The sequence below is a fragment of the Dermacentor andersoni genome, chromosome 10 (genome assembly GCF_023375885.2).
Source record: "Dermacentor andersoni chromosome 10, qqDerAnde1_hic_scaffold, whole genome shotgun sequence".
Lineage (NCBI taxonomy): Eukaryota > Metazoa > Arthropoda > Arachnida > Ixodida > Ixodidae > Dermacentor > Dermacentor andersoni.
This window is the reverse complement of record NC_092823.1, coordinates 40,921,829-40,938,770: the sequence shown is the minus strand read 5'-3', so window position 1 is coordinate 40,938,770 and position 16,942 is coordinate 40,921,829. Positions and strand designations below refer to the sequence as shown.

At 47.9% G+C, this 16,942-nt stretch overlaps 1 protein-coding gene across 2 annotated transcripts in view; it reads left to right on the top strand.

Annotated features, from left to right (window-relative positions):
- Positions 1–16,942, top strand: part of LOC126519179 (venom metalloproteinase BumaMPs1-like) — a 67,025-nt gene that overhangs the window by 25,166 nt on the left and 24,917 nt on the right. For both annotated transcript variants that reach the window (XM_055065325.1, XM_055065324.1), the window contains exons 7-11: positions 976–1,047; positions 9,257–9,381; positions 9,567–9,616; positions 13,050–13,158; positions 13,418–13,561. In XM_055065325.1, coding sequence (XP_054921300.1) covers positions 976–1,047; positions 9,257–9,381; positions 9,567–9,616; positions 13,050–13,158; positions 13,418–13,561 — 500 coding nt within the window. The remainder of the gene's footprint in view (positions 1–975; positions 1,048–9,256; positions 9,382–9,566; positions 9,617–13,049; positions 13,159–13,417; positions 13,562–16,942) is intronic.

Sequence of the window (16,942 nt, the reverse complement as noted above, 5' to 3'; positions counted from 1 at the left end):
CTCGACAGGGCTGCACTGACCCTGATCTCTCAGTGCCACCTTCGCGACCTTGAAACTTTAGTCCTCAGTCACCTGACGAATGAGCACGGCGTTCGATCGGACCTACAGTAAGTCGTCACAGTCACCAGCATAACGCTACCGCGCTAGACACGAGGTCATGAAATATTTTTGGATCTGTCCTCTTATATGCGGAGTCTTCCTCCCAAATTCGGTAAGGTTGATTACCGGCTCGCTGGTGCGCTCAACGAAAAGGAATTTCATTTTTCCAACATAATCAAGCTTGGATTCACATAACACTCTGTGTCGCGCTTAGGAGGCTGGCGCACACGCGTTTCCGGTACTTTTAATCTCAAATCATTCAAAGTCTCCCTAAGATAAACGACCTAAGTAGATCTCATACATAAAAGGAGATGTGGTGTGGCGTTGGACTTCACATCACAAGCGTGCCTTGTGCCTAAAGTTCATGGCCCACTACACTGGCCCCTTCAACATTATGGCGTACCTTAATGACGTTACTTACGTGATTTTCGGCATCACGTGCATCGGAAGTCACAATCGCATTACGAGCCTCGTTTAATGTCACCATATTTAGAAGTTTGTACCATGGGATTTCTGAATAACTCCCTCTCTTGGCACCGTCTGTAACGTGAATAGTGCTACGATATGGCCGACGACTCGTGAAGAGGACTGCTATGCCCTCCAGTACTCTCAGTGGCCTTAACACTACCCCTCTCGCTGTCATAAACCATCATATTATATCAAATGAACGCCTCACCCTAACAATATCACGGAAAAATGACACGAGATAACGTGTTTATTGGATGTCCGTTTTTGCTGCTAGACTACACCCCCTTTTATTGCCTAATAATACCAATTGCGAATATCTTAAAATAATGCTAACCAAGTTTCAGCGTACTATGTGTAAGGAACAAGTTCGGTAAGTAAGTCATAACTGTAAATGATGGTGTATTTCAGGTGAACCTAAGATATCTGGACATGAGAAATCCGCGGATAAGCTTCATCCTCGTTGGACTGACACGTAGCAAAGTAAGTCTTGCAATCATTGTTCACTGGAATAATAGAACACCACGGAAGAGAACACTTGGTTCTGCTCTGTAGGTCCACAGTGTTAGCGTTGTTTCCACAAGGAGAGATAGTACGTAAGATCTCGAGTCAAGTTATTAGTGGTATTAGCGTATTGTGGCGATATAAAAGTGTCACCAAGGGAAAAGAGCACTTGATGCTTTGTTCTGAAGCTTTTGCTCTATGTTCCCACTCTCTAGTTGAACGAAAAAACAGCTTGTTTAGGCCAAAACTAGTTTAGTTCTTCCAAGGCACCTGAAAGATGTCGCTCTTTCCTTGGGATCATCTCCCACACCATAAACAAATTGACCACGTGTACCAGCAAGAGGCATGAGGTCGATTATTTACTCCACCGCAGTATAAGCCTATCACTAGCGAGCGACTTCTCAGCAAACGGAGGAATGGTGCTTGGAGTGGCGCCCCTGCTGCCGTCCCACAAAGTTCCAGACCCATCACAGCAAGTTCAAGAAAAATAGTAGGGGAGGAGTAAGAGTGATTTTCGGGCCTCAACTGCAAAATCACTTCACAAAGAGCTTAAGGCGTGGATAGTGCCGCGCAAGTAGTCTGCATTATAAGGCACTGATATCTAGAAAAAAAATTAAGGCCGGGATTCTGTAACGGTAATTATCGGAAATGTGCGAAGCTTGTCCTCGTCGGTAAGACTAGCGTGCCGAGGTTAGTTGCGCGCTGCTTTGCCAAGCAGCTCGCGCGCAACGTTAACTCACCTAGGCAGCGCCACTTTACTCTCCGAACTGCTTTACACATATAACGGCTCTGTGCGGATCACGTGGGACCCATTGAGCACGCTCAGTGCTGCCTTCCGCTGCATTCGAGGCTGTCGCGCAGGCACCAGTATGAAGACAAGAGGGCACAGCCTCTCTTCTCGTCTTGCCGGAACCACGAATTACCGCTGAATGTGCGTTCGCACACTAGGAACACTTATAGCATGCTTTTGTGCTCATACCTGGCTCCAGGCCACACACGTCTCACCTAGAACCCGTTTTCCAATGCAATGAGAGTTTATTTCGTCCTAGGAGATTAATGACATCACTTTAGAACGTGAAACACTGGCATTGCATTCCTCATGACGTATATCTTATATATTAGGCATTTTAGAATTTTTTTGTCCTATATTATTAGGCATATGGATAGAATTGAACATGCTCTCAGGAACGGTGGAAGCCTAAAAGCAGTGAAGAAGAAACTAGGAATAGGCAAGAATCAGATGTATGCATTAAGAGACAAAGCCGGCAATATCATTACTAATATGGACGAGATAGTTCAAGTGGCTGAGGAGTTCTATAGAGATTTATACAGTACCAGTGGCACCCACGATGATAATGTGAGTGAGAATAGTCTAGAGGAATTTGAAATCCCACAAGTAACGCCGGAAGAAGTAAAGAATGCTTTGGGTGCTATGCAAAGGGAGAAGGCAGCTGGGGAGGATCAAGTAACAGCTGATTTGTTGAAAGATGGTGGGCACATTGTTCTAGAAAAACTGTCCACCCTGTATACACAATGCCTCATGACCTCGAGTGTCCCTGAATCTATGCAGAACGCCAACATAATCCTAATCCATAAGAAAGGGGACGCCAAAGACTTGAAAAATTATAGACCGATCAGCTTACTGTCAGTTGCCTACAAACTATTTACTAAGGTAATCGCAAATAGAATCAGGAACACCTTAGACTTCAGTCAACCAAAGGACCAGGCAGGATTCCGTGAAGGCTACTCAACAATAGACCATATTCACACTATCAATCAGATGATAGGGAAATGTGCGGAATATAACCAACCCTTATATATAGCTTTCATTGATTATGAAAAAGCGTTTGATTCGGTCGAAACCTCAGTGGTGATGGAGGCATTACGGAATCAGAGTGTAGACGAGCCTTATGTAAAAACACTGAAAGATATCTATAGCGGCTCTACAGCCACGGTAGTCCTCCATAAAGAAAGCAACAAAATCCCAATAAAGAAAGGCGTCAGGCAGGGAGATACGATTTCTTCAATGCTATTCGCAGCATGTTTATAGGAGGTATTCAGAGCCCTGGAGTGGGAAGAATTGGGGATAAGAGTAATGGAGAATACCTTCGTAACTTGCGATTCGCTGATGATATTGCCTTGCTTAGTAACTCAAGGGACCAATTGCAATGCTTGCTCACTGACCTGGAGAGGCAAAGCAGAAGGGTGGGCCTAAAAATTAATCTGCAGAAAACTGAAGTAATGTCTAACAGTCTCGGAAGGGAACATCAATTTACGATAGGTAGCGAGGTACTGGAAGTGGTAAGGGAATACATCTACTGAGGGCAGGTAGTGACCGTGGATCCGAATCATGAGACTGAAATAATCAGAAGAATAAGAATGGGCTGGGGTGCGTTTGGCAGGTATTCTCAGATCATGAACAGCAGGTTGCCATTATCCCTCAAGAGAAAAGTGCATAACAGCTGTGTCTCGCCAGTACTTACGTACAGGGCGGAAACCTGGAGGCTTACGAAAAGGGTTCTACTCAAATTGAGGACGACGCAGCGGGCTATGGAAAGAAGAATTATGGGTGTAACGTTAAGGGATAAGAAAAGAGCAGATTGGGTGAGGGAACAAACGCGAGTTAATGGGATCATAGTTGAAATCAAGAAAAAGAAATGGCCATGGGGGGGACATGTAATGAGGAGGGAAGATAACTGATGGTCATTAAGGGTTACGGACTGGATTCCAAGTGAAGGGAAGCGTAGTGGGGGGCGGCAGAAGGTTATGTGGGCGGATGAGATAAAGAAGTTTGCAGGGACAACATGGCCACAATTAGTACATGACCGGGGTAGTTGGAGAAGCATGGGAGAGGCCTTTGCCATGCAGTGGGCATAACCATGCTGCTGCTGCTGCTGATGATGATTAGGCATTTTTGAGCCACTCTGGGCTGGCTAGAGTGATGCTTCAGACGCCGGTGTGAGTAGTCATATACTACTTCACGTTAAAAGATAAACGTCGCGTAATGGCGCCCAGTTACAAGTGCATGGTTCAATACAAAGTATTTATTTATTTATTTATTTATTCAGTACTTCTGTTCAGTCATCCGACGTGAAATAGATGCCGCATCTCCTGTCACAACCCCAACCCATGGCCCCGACAATTACCAGGCGACCGCCTCATTGATACAGTCCGTCGTGCGCCAAGAATTGGCCAACGTTGGCTTGACCAACGTCTGCTCAGTTAATCGGTCTGACTACACTCCGTCTAGCACTGTCATACGTGCCCACAACCTGAATGCCCCAACGCGGTATCGCAACCCGGCCGAATGGCGTACTCCAGACTTCAGGCCTATATGCGTCACTTGTGGCCGTATCGGCCATGTTTCCCGTCACGGCCAGTGTTCGTGGAATTCCACCCCCTGGTCCTACCACCCATCCCACGGCCCTCATGCAGCTCCTCGGTTCGCCCCGCAAATGCAGCCAGCAAGTTCTGGTGACACTTCTCTTCCTACCCGCTCTAGTCGCTCTCCTTCACCACGTCGCCGCTTCTCCCGATCGCCCCTGTCGCGCCGATCCCCGTACCCTAGCTCTTTCCGGTGCACCCTTCCGGAAAACTAACGGGTGCAGCACCTAGAGGCGATGCTGCAAAACCGACCCGACGCAAAAATCCTCTTCTGACCTTGCCCACACATCGGAACCTCACTAAAGTGAACGTGGGTGGTGTACCTGTTACGGCTCTGATTGACACTGGCGCGCACGTATCTGTGATGAATGCTCCGCTTCGGAATCGTCTCAAGGAAGTCCTCACTCCTGCTCCGTCGCCTGTGGTCCAAGTCGCCGACAGCGGAACACCAGCCGTTATTGGCATGTGTCCGGCTCGCGTGAGTGTCGCCGGACATCATAATTCTGTTTTATTTAATGTTCTTCAGCTCTGCCCTCACGACCTCATCCTGGTTCTGTCTACACATTCCGCTTTGATAGACTGTTCTGCTGATGTTGTGCAACTCGCTCTACCTACTGCTATTGACCCTCCCGATAGTGCTCCGATACGGCTATGTTTCACAGAGCATATTCGCCTCCCTCACCGTGCCGTTACCTACATAGGTGTCTCCCCCGTTCCACCTGTACCAGACGGTGACTGCATCGCATCCCCTAATCCGGATGCCCTGCTCTCGCATAACGTCCCTTTTCCTCACAACGTCATTACCATCTCGAACACGTCCTGCCTTCAGCTTGTGAACTTTGGACTCTGTACACAAGTACTCCCGCGCGGAATATCCCTGGCGCAAATAGCGCCAGCCAGAGACTACCACATTTCGGCTTTAACTTGTGAAAGCTCCTCGTGTTCAACGCTTGCTTCGCTATCTGTCCCTTCAGACTTGAATGCCCTAACAAAAATTATTGCTCCAGATCTTCCGCCCCAGCGTGGTCAAGAACTACGTTGCCTCCTTGCCTCATGCTGGGACATATTCGTCCTTGGAGAGCGCCCTCTAGGACAAACATCTCTCGTAAAACATCGGCGACCCTACCGCGTCTCGTCTACTGAGCGACATATCATTAAACATGAAATTGACAAGGTGCTTGCTCGAGACATCATCGAACCTTCTTGCAGCCCATGGGCGTCGCCTGTTGTGCTTGTTAAAAAGAAGGACAACAGTTGGCGATTTTGCGTCGGTTATCGACAAGGTAACAAAAAAAGACGTCTATTCGCTACCACGCATTGACGATGCCCTGGATTGCCTGCATGGAGGACAATATTTTTCGTCCATCGACCTTCGCTCCGACTACTGGAAAATTGCCGTCGATGACATGGACCACGAGAAGAGAGCTTTTATTACTACCGATGGCCAGTATCAGTTCAAAGTGAGGCCTTTCGGTTTATGTAATGCCCCGGCCACATTTGAACGCATGATGGGCGCCCTCCTACACGGTTGCACGTGGCCCGTCTGCCTCTGTTACCTGGACGACGTGATCGTTTTTTCGCCGACTTTTGCGACACACCTCGAACGCCTATCGACGATCCTATCTGTTTTCCGTCAAGTGGGGCTACAACTAAATTCGTCCAAGTGCTACTTCGGTCGCCGGGAAATTTCTGTGCTCGGGCATGTTGTCTATTCTTCGGGTGTACGCCCTGATCACGATAAAATACGGGCAGTGAAAGACTTTACCGTGCCAACTTGTGCCGAGGATGTTCGTAGCTTCTTGGGCTTTTACTCCTACTTGTGTCGGTTTGTCCGAAATTTTGCAAACTTTGCGTGCCCTCTCAGTCAGCTCCTCAAGAAAGACGCTGCATTCATTTGGGGCCCTGAGCAAGCTGGTGCTTTCACCGAGCTGATTGGGCTGCTTACGTCCCCGCCCATCCTTGCTCACTTTAATGTGTCAGCCCCAACAGAAGTCCGTACCGATGCCAGTGGTCGCAGAATTGGCGCTATTTTGGCACATAAACAACAAGGGCGAGAACGTGTTATTGCCTACGCCAGCCGCCTTCCTTCCTCTGCTGAGCGCAATTATTCCATCACTGAACGCAAGTGTCTGGCTCTCGTTTTGGCAGTGGGTAAATTCCGCCCCTATTTGTACGGCCGCCAATTGACAGTCATCACGGATCACCACGCTCTGTGTTGGCTTTCGTCGCACAAAGATCCTCCAGGGCGCCTTGGCCGCTGGGCTCTGCGCCTTCAAGAATACAACTACTCAGTTGTATACAAGACCGGCCGCTTACATCAAGATGCGGACTGCTTGTTGCGCTATCCTGTCGACCCTCCTGACGTTTCTGCGGCCGGCATACCTGTCACCGTTCTCTTTCTGGCTGCTTTTCGTGACACTGGAGCCGAACAACGTCGGGACGCCTCCTTACAAGACCTTTTTCAACGGCTCACTTCAACGACGCCCGATCCTTCCCTTCGCATGTTCGAATTCCATGATGGTATATTGTACCGCTCTAACATGCACCCGGACGGCCCTGCCCGACTCTTCGTTGTGCCTGGGCATCTGCATCAGACTGCTCTCGCCCAGATTCATGATATTCCGATTGCAGGTCACCTTGGCGTGTCACGGACTTATGACCGCATTCGGCGGCGCTTCTTTTCGCCTGGTCTATACCGTGACGTCTGCCGTTATGTCGCTGCGTGTGACCTTTGTCAACGACGCAGTAAGCCGACCACACTCCCTGCTCGTCGCCTTCAACCACTTGACGTACGATCAGAACCATCCTTCCGTGTAGGTGTTGATCTTTTAGGCCCTTTTCCTACGTCTGCTTCGGGAAACAAGTGGATTGCTGTAGCAACAGACTACGCCACTCGATATGCAATCACATGGGCTCTTCCGACAAGCTGAGCAACCGACGTCGCCTACTTCCTCCTAGAGATCGTTATCCTTCACCACGGCGCCCCTCGACAGCTCTTCACCGACCGAGGCCGTTACTTTCTAAAGTTGTCAATGACATTCTACACTCGTGCGCGACTAAACACAAACTTGCTACTGCTTATCATCCACAAACCAACGGTCTAACTGAGCGCCTTAACCGCACCCTTACTGACATGCTGTCCGCTCATGTCTCCGCTGACCATCGCGACTGGGACGTTGCGCTGCCTTTCGTTACTTTCGCCTATAATTCGTCTCGCCATGATACCGCAGGTTTCCCTCCATTCTTCCTCTTGTTTGGCAGTGACCCTACGCTACCTTTCGACACCCTTCTGCCTGCGAGTCTGAATTCCACATCCGAGTACGCCCGTGAAGCCATACTCAAAGCACAAGAAGCATGCCATATTGCCCGACGTCGACTTGTGGAGTCGCAGGACAATCAGCGGCGCTTATATGACGCCCGCCATCGTGACGTCCATTACACACCGGGCGCCCTGGTTCGCCTTTGGTCGCCGTCGCGACGTGTTGGCCTCTCGGAGAAGTTACTTTCACGCTACTCTGGCCCTTACCGTGTCTTGCGTCAAGTAACTGACGTCACGTGCGAAATCGTCCCTCTTGAGCAGACCGTGGCTCAGCGAACGCTCCGACGCGGTCGACGTCGCGCGTCTTAAGTTGTATCATTCGCCCACCTCCTAATCAGCACCGAGCCGGTGCTTCAGCCACCGGGGGTCATGTGGCACGCTGACGAAGAAGTTGTTTTAGTCCTGGTCGGAAGAAGACGCCGCTCTGAACTTCGCGCGCTGTCTACCACGCTGTCACCTGCTACAATTATTGTAAATTTCTTGTAAATATACGTCTGACTGTTTTTAACCCCGTAACAGTATTTTGACCCAGTTTTTCGGCGACCGATGGCACTTGGTGCTCTTTAGTGACCTCCCTTTGAAGCACCGACCAAGAACAAAGCTGCCTATAAATTATACTTCGACTAGACTCAGCCTTTGCGGTATTGCGTCATGAATGTTCAACAATGCTGGCAATACAATTAGGAAAATAGGTGCACCTCCATTCTCGCACTTCCCTTTTTCAAAATATGGGCGTAGCTAGCAGACAAATTCGCAACCGCATGCTAACCAACTGAACCCCATGGATCTTGAACAAAGGTGGCTAGTGACTTTAAGAGATGGAAATATAGCAGTGCACTTTTTGTACCACAACTTTATTGTTGGGCGTCCTATAATACAAGGAAGTAGATAACACCTTAAGAGCATGTAACAAACAAATGACGTCTTCTAGGTTCAAGCACTCGCCACTAGCGCAACTGAAATGCAAAAAAAAGCCACAGAAAAAAGAGGCAAACAGTGGAGAAAAATATTACGTTGTTCTTTCTTTGATACAAAACTGGGCTGGTTTGCAGGCTTTAACACACATTCTATTAACAAGCAGGGCGTAGAGGTTCTTTATCATAAATATGGCCATGACGATAAAAAATCAAGGATGAATTATGTTCTTGGCAGTGTGAGTGTCCGGACAATGCATTCCCGACGGTGTCAACACCACCGGTATTTCGCTCATGACGTGCTATGTACTTTGCTGGTTTGAAACTCCTTTGAAAGGACAAGTACTTTCGATGCAAAAAACTGAAATGATCACTGTCTCCTACATTTTCTCAGAGGTAGTGGTAGTGTCCTGTACCCCTTTTTTATTGGGGTGTGTGACAGTGCGCTGGTGCGTTCTTCCGGTGGAACCACTGATGATATAGAAAACAAGCAAAATGCCCTCAAAGAATGAAAATTACTCCAATATTACCCATATGCGCCTCAAAAGCTTTTCCTTGCATTTTCACGCAGGACGATCCTTTCGCTGAACATAAGGCGGGCTTTCTTTATGCGCCAGGTACCTTAAGAGGACTGAGAGAATATAATAATAAAGGCAAAATACCTGGAAATGCTGACATGGTGTATCTAATAACCGGGTACGTGAACGTATTTTATATATTTTAGGTTACTCTTAAAGCCCTACATTACGCTAGCTGCATTATCAGGTATGCTGGGTCCACCATAAATAAATGTTGGAAACAAATCATTGCAGTTGCGCGCAGAAATGTACAGAGCACCGTTTTCTTAAGGAATACCCCATCATAATAATCTTTTATTACAGCCAAGATCTTGGAAAGGAGGAAGATGGAAAAATGAGCAATTTTGTAACAGGTGAGTCGAATATGTTTCGAGGGGATTAAATGTACTTGTGCACATCCTACACTACTCCACGACTGCGGTGTTAAGATATGTACGACGTAGGTAGAGGGGGGGGGGGGCTACCGTATTTACTGTCATAGACATACTGAAGTATCCAACGAAACTTCGATAACTTTTTTTTCATACGAGGGATTGCAGTCGGTTAACCTTGTCCTGTGTTAAGTGCAGAGCTGAGTTTGTCCTACTGGTCCCCTCACTACGCATTTCATTAAGTGGTCTAAAGGCAGTCTTTTTATTACATTACCCACAATACCCCACACACTTTTCGCACAAAATTTGAAGTGAGGAAAGTTAAGGAGTGGTGTCAAAATCATAAGAGAAAAACCCTAATACAGAGGAGAGCTTTCCTTTCATTATCAGTCGTCTCAAGAAATATTCGCACGGCTGCCACTAGAGGCAAAACTTAACCACAATGTTCGTGCAGAATTGTCGTATAAGTAGTACGTCTATCGATGACGTCACCTATAGCGTTTCGATTGCTTACCAGACACGTACACTTGCTCATAGAATTGTATTTATTGTTTAATAGCAATGTGTGCTATTGAATTCAATTCACCATTACCAGCACTTTTGGGCAGCGTAATGAACATGGGTTTGGGTGCAGAAACGTACAATTCTCATAAGCCAGGCGATGTCGAGAGCACGAGGATAAAATCATGGCCGTCGAGGTTTTATGACATCGCTTGCTTCTGCAAAAGCACCTCCAAGTGATCATAAATGGCCCGCTTCATTTTTTATTGTGGCTATTCCCATAGGTTCAATAAGTTATCTAGTGCGTATTGCAATAAAAATTATTAACTTCAACTCTCGCACATTTAAGGTATATGTTTTTCATACAGCGTGGCTCCTTCGTGCAACTTGACGATCAATAGGCGAGAAATTTTGTCTTGTCATGTGGTGCCTTTCTTGTGGAAAGCTAGTTAATACTGAGCTTCGAGCTTCCCATTCTTTCTTACTCTTGAGCTGTGACTACAGGCGAGGCATTAAACCCGAATATTTGTGATTAGTCACTTTGACCTTGGCACAGTGTAACAAACGTTTTAGTTGCAATTTCTGCGAGGCATTGCCAAGACAACGCATCTACCAGTCTTTACAGCACCTTTGCACATATCCTAATGAAGAATGAATAATTAGGTGATTCGGAAAGGCAAAACTTATCTGTAAGTAACGCAGTCAAGCAAAGAGCCCAATTTTTACATTAGTCTATAGGGGGCAACTCAATAATAAATACTTTGAACAAAATTAAGATTCTAAATACTTTGTTGTGCGCCTGATGTGACGGATTAAACTGGTAGAATTTATAAGCGATCACTGAAGTAAATTTTAATATAATGAACAGTAGTGCTACTTCGGAGGGTTGGTTCTAATTTGTTTATTAGTTGCTTTTCTGAGACGCTGTAGAAAGCTTTAGAGAAATCTCAAATGCAGGTCCATTGGCTTGTGCTTAGCAATGAACTGCGCTACAGAACCTCTGTTTTTTTCTGCAACTTTAGTAATTGTTGATAGGCCCTTGAAGAAACCATACTGGGCCCGAGAGAGGGCTGGAGAAGATTCAGGCAGCGTTTGCGTTTTGCAAAGCTCTTACGGTGGCGACAAGTGATAAAATCACATGCAGTTACTGCGACGACTGGCGTTTTCGATCGACAACGAGAGGCGCAGCGCACTTGACTAGTCGGTTGTCAATCGCGTTGGCCAAACTTCGCGACAAGTGCCTGGCTACAGCATGTCATATAGGCATAATGTGCAAATAACTTATAATTCAGTTACCGTGGATGATTTGCTGTTATATCCAACAAATGGGAAAGTCTGTCTTGTTTTCGCGCCGGCACAAGATGGCTAACAAACGATCTACCTTGGCTGGCCTTGGTTCTTGCCCGCTGGCCGGGTCGTCTTACTCCGGTGCGGTGCTGTTCCGCGATGTTGTAGGCGCGCGCAGTGGGGCAACTCCGCGTGAAAAAGTAGAGCGCTGGCTCCACTTGCCTTTGCATTTGGCTCTCTGTACTCTTAGAAGCAAAACGGTGTGCTCTTTGCTCAGCGTGCGTGAGAGATACATCGGCATGTTCGGGGCGAGTCTCCTACAGTTGAAACAGGAGCTTACGCAACGTTTTGTTCTGTGTTGTCGCAAGAGTTCAAACGGGCATTTCTCTCTATCTCTCTCTGAAGGGCAGAGTGAAAACAACATTGCACTCTCTCTTTGCCGACGGAGTGAGCAAGGCATTTCACTGCAGTCGACAGTTTGCGGGAGTAAAACAATGCTATGAAGAGTAAATAGGCCCCTTCATTCCTGAGATACTCTCCCTAGTATTTAGAGTGTAGAATTCCAGCGTCGGTAATCAAGAATGACACTGAAGATGTGATAAAGCGGCCACAGTACTGCGTAGATACAGATGGACACCTATTCAAACCCGTCCTCTAAGGAAACGGCTGGTGTTCAACGGTGCTTACGAATTCATAGATAAGGACCATTGAAATGCGGTTGTTTTCTTTTTCTGCTGTTCTTTTTGTAGACGTCCCGATTGCCCATTCGGTTCCTTTAGAAGTGCGTGGGTTTGACAAATTTATTTAAATATCCTGCAAATTAATCGCCTACGTCTATGGCGAGTCAGGGGCAGCAGAGAGACCCTGTCTCCCGGCAGCTGCCCGGGCTGGTTGGATGACCCATCCTTCGTCCTGGAGATCTGATCTAGTCAGTGGGGCACATTTAGTTACTTGAACGCAATGGTTTTGCCATTTCTCTACACGCGGGTCACTTCCCTCTATGTTTATTTGACTTTTAGCTTTTGCCACAAGCTTGTTTGCTATCGCAATAAAAGTGAGTGAGTTGGCATGCGTTCGTGATGTAGTTTGTGCAGCGCTCACGAATGGACAAAGAACGAAGAAGGTACACACCGGACATGCGCTGCGGAGAGGAGGTAGCAGCAGGAGAGCTACAGCAATCCGTATTAAGCGCACAAGCAGGTATCACTTGGGCGCCTCATTGAGTTACTGCTGCACTCTTGCAGTGTCGCCAAAAGGGTGAAGCATAGACAGCGATAGGAAGCTTGAGCGTTCTGCTTGGACTTCTTTGGACTTCGTTCAACTTTACGCTGGTGCGACCATTGTCAGGACGGAGCGCGCAAGGCAAATTCTGCTGAGCAGAAGGAACAGCACCTTGGCAGGGCTGCGAGGAATCTCACAACCCTGGTGTAATGAATACGTACAGACATCTCAGAACACTCGCGTGACAAATGCATGCGCTCCGTAGGCGGGCAGGAACACTGGTGTGCTTGTAGTGGCGTGCTCCGAACGCTCTTGTCAGTCTTCAACTTGCATATTGTTAAGTTCAAGTTCTAAGCAGAAAGGGTAGTTCTTGACACGATTTTTAATGCTATAATAATTTCCGTAGGACTCGCATTTGTCGACGGTGTTTGCACACACAATTTTGTGGGCGAAGGCGAAGACACTGCTAGAACTTACACCGGGACCCACACGATGGCTCATGAGCTCGCGCATATGTAAGTAAACCCAAGTTGAAAATCCTTTTGCTTCAATTTCATGAAAGATATGAAGTGTATTCAACTGCGTTGTATATTTTTGACACCCTGGCCACCTCCAGCTGCTCGATTTTTGTTTACTAATATTTTGGATGATTATTAAAATAGCCAGAGAGTTTGCTTCGTCAGCTATTCCTTTAAAATCAACGTCTAAGTAACATGTGCGCTCATCAGAAGAATGACTATCAGCAATAAATGCATTTGTCGACTCATCGCGCAGACTCGGAGCACCACATGACGAAGCCCAGCCTAAAGATCCAGAATGCGCCTGGTCTCAGGGATACCTGATGAGCTACGTGGACGGCGGAGTGAAAAGATATCAGCTTTCTCCGTGCAGTGAGAACAAGATACGGACCGCGTTCGGGTGAGCTGTAGCACAATATTTGGTTTGAACCATACATTAAATTTTGAAGTAGGCGATATGGTAACAGCGAAGTGGCATCTTTCATATTGACGTAGTCTAAGGCACTGTGAGTCCTTCGCGCAACTCCTAAAAAAATTATGGAGTTTTACGTGCCAAAACCACTTTGTGATTAAGAGGCGCGGCCTAGTGGAGGACTCCGGAAATTTTGACCACCTGGGGTTCTTTAACGCGCACATAAATTGACAGTTTAGCGACTCTGCTAAACTGTCTTGGAATTTTTTTGCGTGCACGTAGAATAACATATATAATTTGAAGAAAATTCCAAGTGAAAAACAACAAAACGCATTTTCGATTTCTCAGCAAGCTGTATGCCGAAAATTAATTTATTGTTCTTGTTGTTAACGTCGATTGCTTCAACAACCTCTACAGCTGCCACGCATTGTAGTATTTCATCTGTTCATGGGTAAATTATTTGTACTGTAAAACTTACTGTACAGTGTATCCATACATTGTCTGAAGTTATTTCTATTCGGAAGTTCTTTGTAGACGAGTTCCATAAGGTAGCAGCACCTTGCGACACACACACACACACACACACACACACACACACACACACACACACACACACACACACACACACACACACACACACACACACACACACACACACACACACACACACACACACACACACACACACACACACACACACACGCACACACACACACACACACACACACACACACACACACACACACACACACACACACGCACACGCACACGCACACGCACACACACGCACACACACACACACACGCACACACACACACACACACACACACATGTATATATATATTTATATTGTCATGGACAGTGGTGAAGACAAAGACGTAGTGGCGCTGGGGCAGAGTACCTCTCCTGTCCAACTGATAGACTTGCTAAAACCTGTGTGCCTTGTGCAGTCTTGTCTAGCCAAGTGCTAGCCGTTTAATGCCGGTTTACTGTGGAATTTACTTCCCGTAACGTCTTTTTGGTTGACGTTGCGGGCTCTATTCCTCCCTGCCCTCGATCTTCGGAGCCGACGCCACGTTTTTCCCGCCTACATGGCCGAAGACAGTACGCCATCGTCGCAGCCCGCCCTCGCGGCTCTGGCAACCGTCGTCCTTTCGTATCCCCTATACCCGGCACATTTTGTGGTACGGACAACAATGACGTCGACGATTGGCTCGAATTGTACGAGCGCGCAGCCAAGCACCACAGGTGGGATGAGAGGCTAATGCTCGCCAACATAATTTTGTACCTACGGGGCACAGCTCGCGTACGCACGATGAACTGACGAGTAGGGACGTATGCAAGGAGAAGATGCGCGAATTGTTTGGGCGATCGGTCGTACGACAAATGACAGCCCGGCACGAACTCGAGGCCAGCTATAGCTCAGACGTCGACGCAATCGTACGTCGCATATATCCTAGAAGCACTAGCCTTGTGCCGCACCATTGACAAAGACATGCCAGAGGCAGACAAAGTTGGTCACGTGTTGAAAGGAATAGCTGAAAATGCCTTTAACATATTCATGCGTAAGCAATGCAGCACGCTTGACTTCATCATAACCGGATGCCGTTGGTTTGAACAAGCAAAAAGCAGACGCATCACTCACCGCTTTACCGAACATGGACTCCCGAACACGGCTGCGACATCCTCATGTTAAGATCCCGTGACGTCCCCTCCGTTCTCAACGCCTAACAACATAACCAGAATTGTTCGCCAGGAGCTCGAAGTCATAGCTCCAGTCGCTTATCAGGCGCCTGCTCACGACTATTTGGCGATCATATCCCTCATTCAAGCCGTCGTTCGTCAACAGGTTTCGAATATGGGCATTCCACAAGCCACTTGTCACGCACCTCAGCCCATGTGCGCTTCCAGTCCTCACGCAGAACACTTCTCTGCCCCAATTGCTGCTGCTGCCGCTTCCGCTCCGTGGTTCATACCCCGCTACAGAAACCCATCTGAGTCGCGCACCACAGACGATCGATCAATCTGTTTTTCTTGCTTTCGCGTCGGCCACATTTCACGCCACTGCCGCAATCGTCGGTATTACCGACCATGCTCCCCGGTGACCGCCTCCAAGATCGTGACCCGTCTTTTAACACACCTCTTCTCGGCAACCACCTTCCGGCCCATGAATATCACCGTCTATTTCGCGCTCTGCATCGACGTACGCCGATATTGCCGCTCCAGGACACTGGTCTAGCCAATTGCCGTCACCTCAGAGTCGCCAGTCGCGCTCCCCTCAACGCCGTCGCTCTCCCTCCGCCGCTTACTCTGGCCACCAACGGGGAAACTAGCTAGTGCAGCTCCGGGAGGTGAGGCTTCGTTGACGACAAGGACCGAAAAACCTCTATTGACCCCTACTTCAAGCCGCAATTTGCTCCGAGTTCGCGTCGACAGCGTGACATTTACTGCTCTCATTGATACTGGCACACACATATCACTTATGAGTTCTACGCTCCGACGCCGCCTGCGAAAAGTGCTGACACCTGCCGTCTCTGCTACTGTGGGAGCAGCTGACGGCGCCCGAACACCGGTTCTTGGTAGGTGCACTGCCCGCGTTGCTGCTGCTGGCCACAATGCTTCAGTTCTCTTCGCCGTTCTCGACGCTTGCCCACATGATGTCATTCTTGGCATTGACTTCTTGACCACCCACTCTGCCCTCATCGATTGTTCTACCGGCATTTTGCGGCTCGAACTGCCTATGGGCCCCGGTGACGCCGCATTACGTAACACTCGCCTAGGTTCTGGGGAGTTTTACGACTACCTGCTCATTCTGCTACCAACGTCCTTCTGTCACCGTTTCCTACAGTGCCTGATGTCGACTATGTTGTCACTCCCCTCACAGATCTGATCCTCTCGCGCAACATCTCACTTACTCACACCATAGTGGTTGCTGCCAACAACAAAATGATGCTTCCAGTCCTCAACTTTTTTACTTCGACCCATATGATTCCTCAATGAATTTTACTAGCCGAACTGTCACCGCTGGAAGAACGTGCAGTTTCTGCATTCGTTGCTGACGCTGACACCATGCCACAACCTGTCATACCGGCGCCAACCAAGGCACTTGTGAAGAAAATGATATCCCCTGACATATTACCTTCCCAAAGTGAAGTCCTATTTTCTTGCATGAATTTTTTGCTGTTGAGAGCAATCCACTAGGCCATACACACGTCGTGGCCCATCGCATCAACACTGGAGATGCCATCCCCCTTCACAGGCAACCTAACCGAGTGTCTGACTCTGAGCGCCAAGTCATCCAAAGGAGGTAGAGAAAATGTTTGACAAAGACGTGATAGATCCTTCCTCTAGCCCTTGGGCATCCCCTGT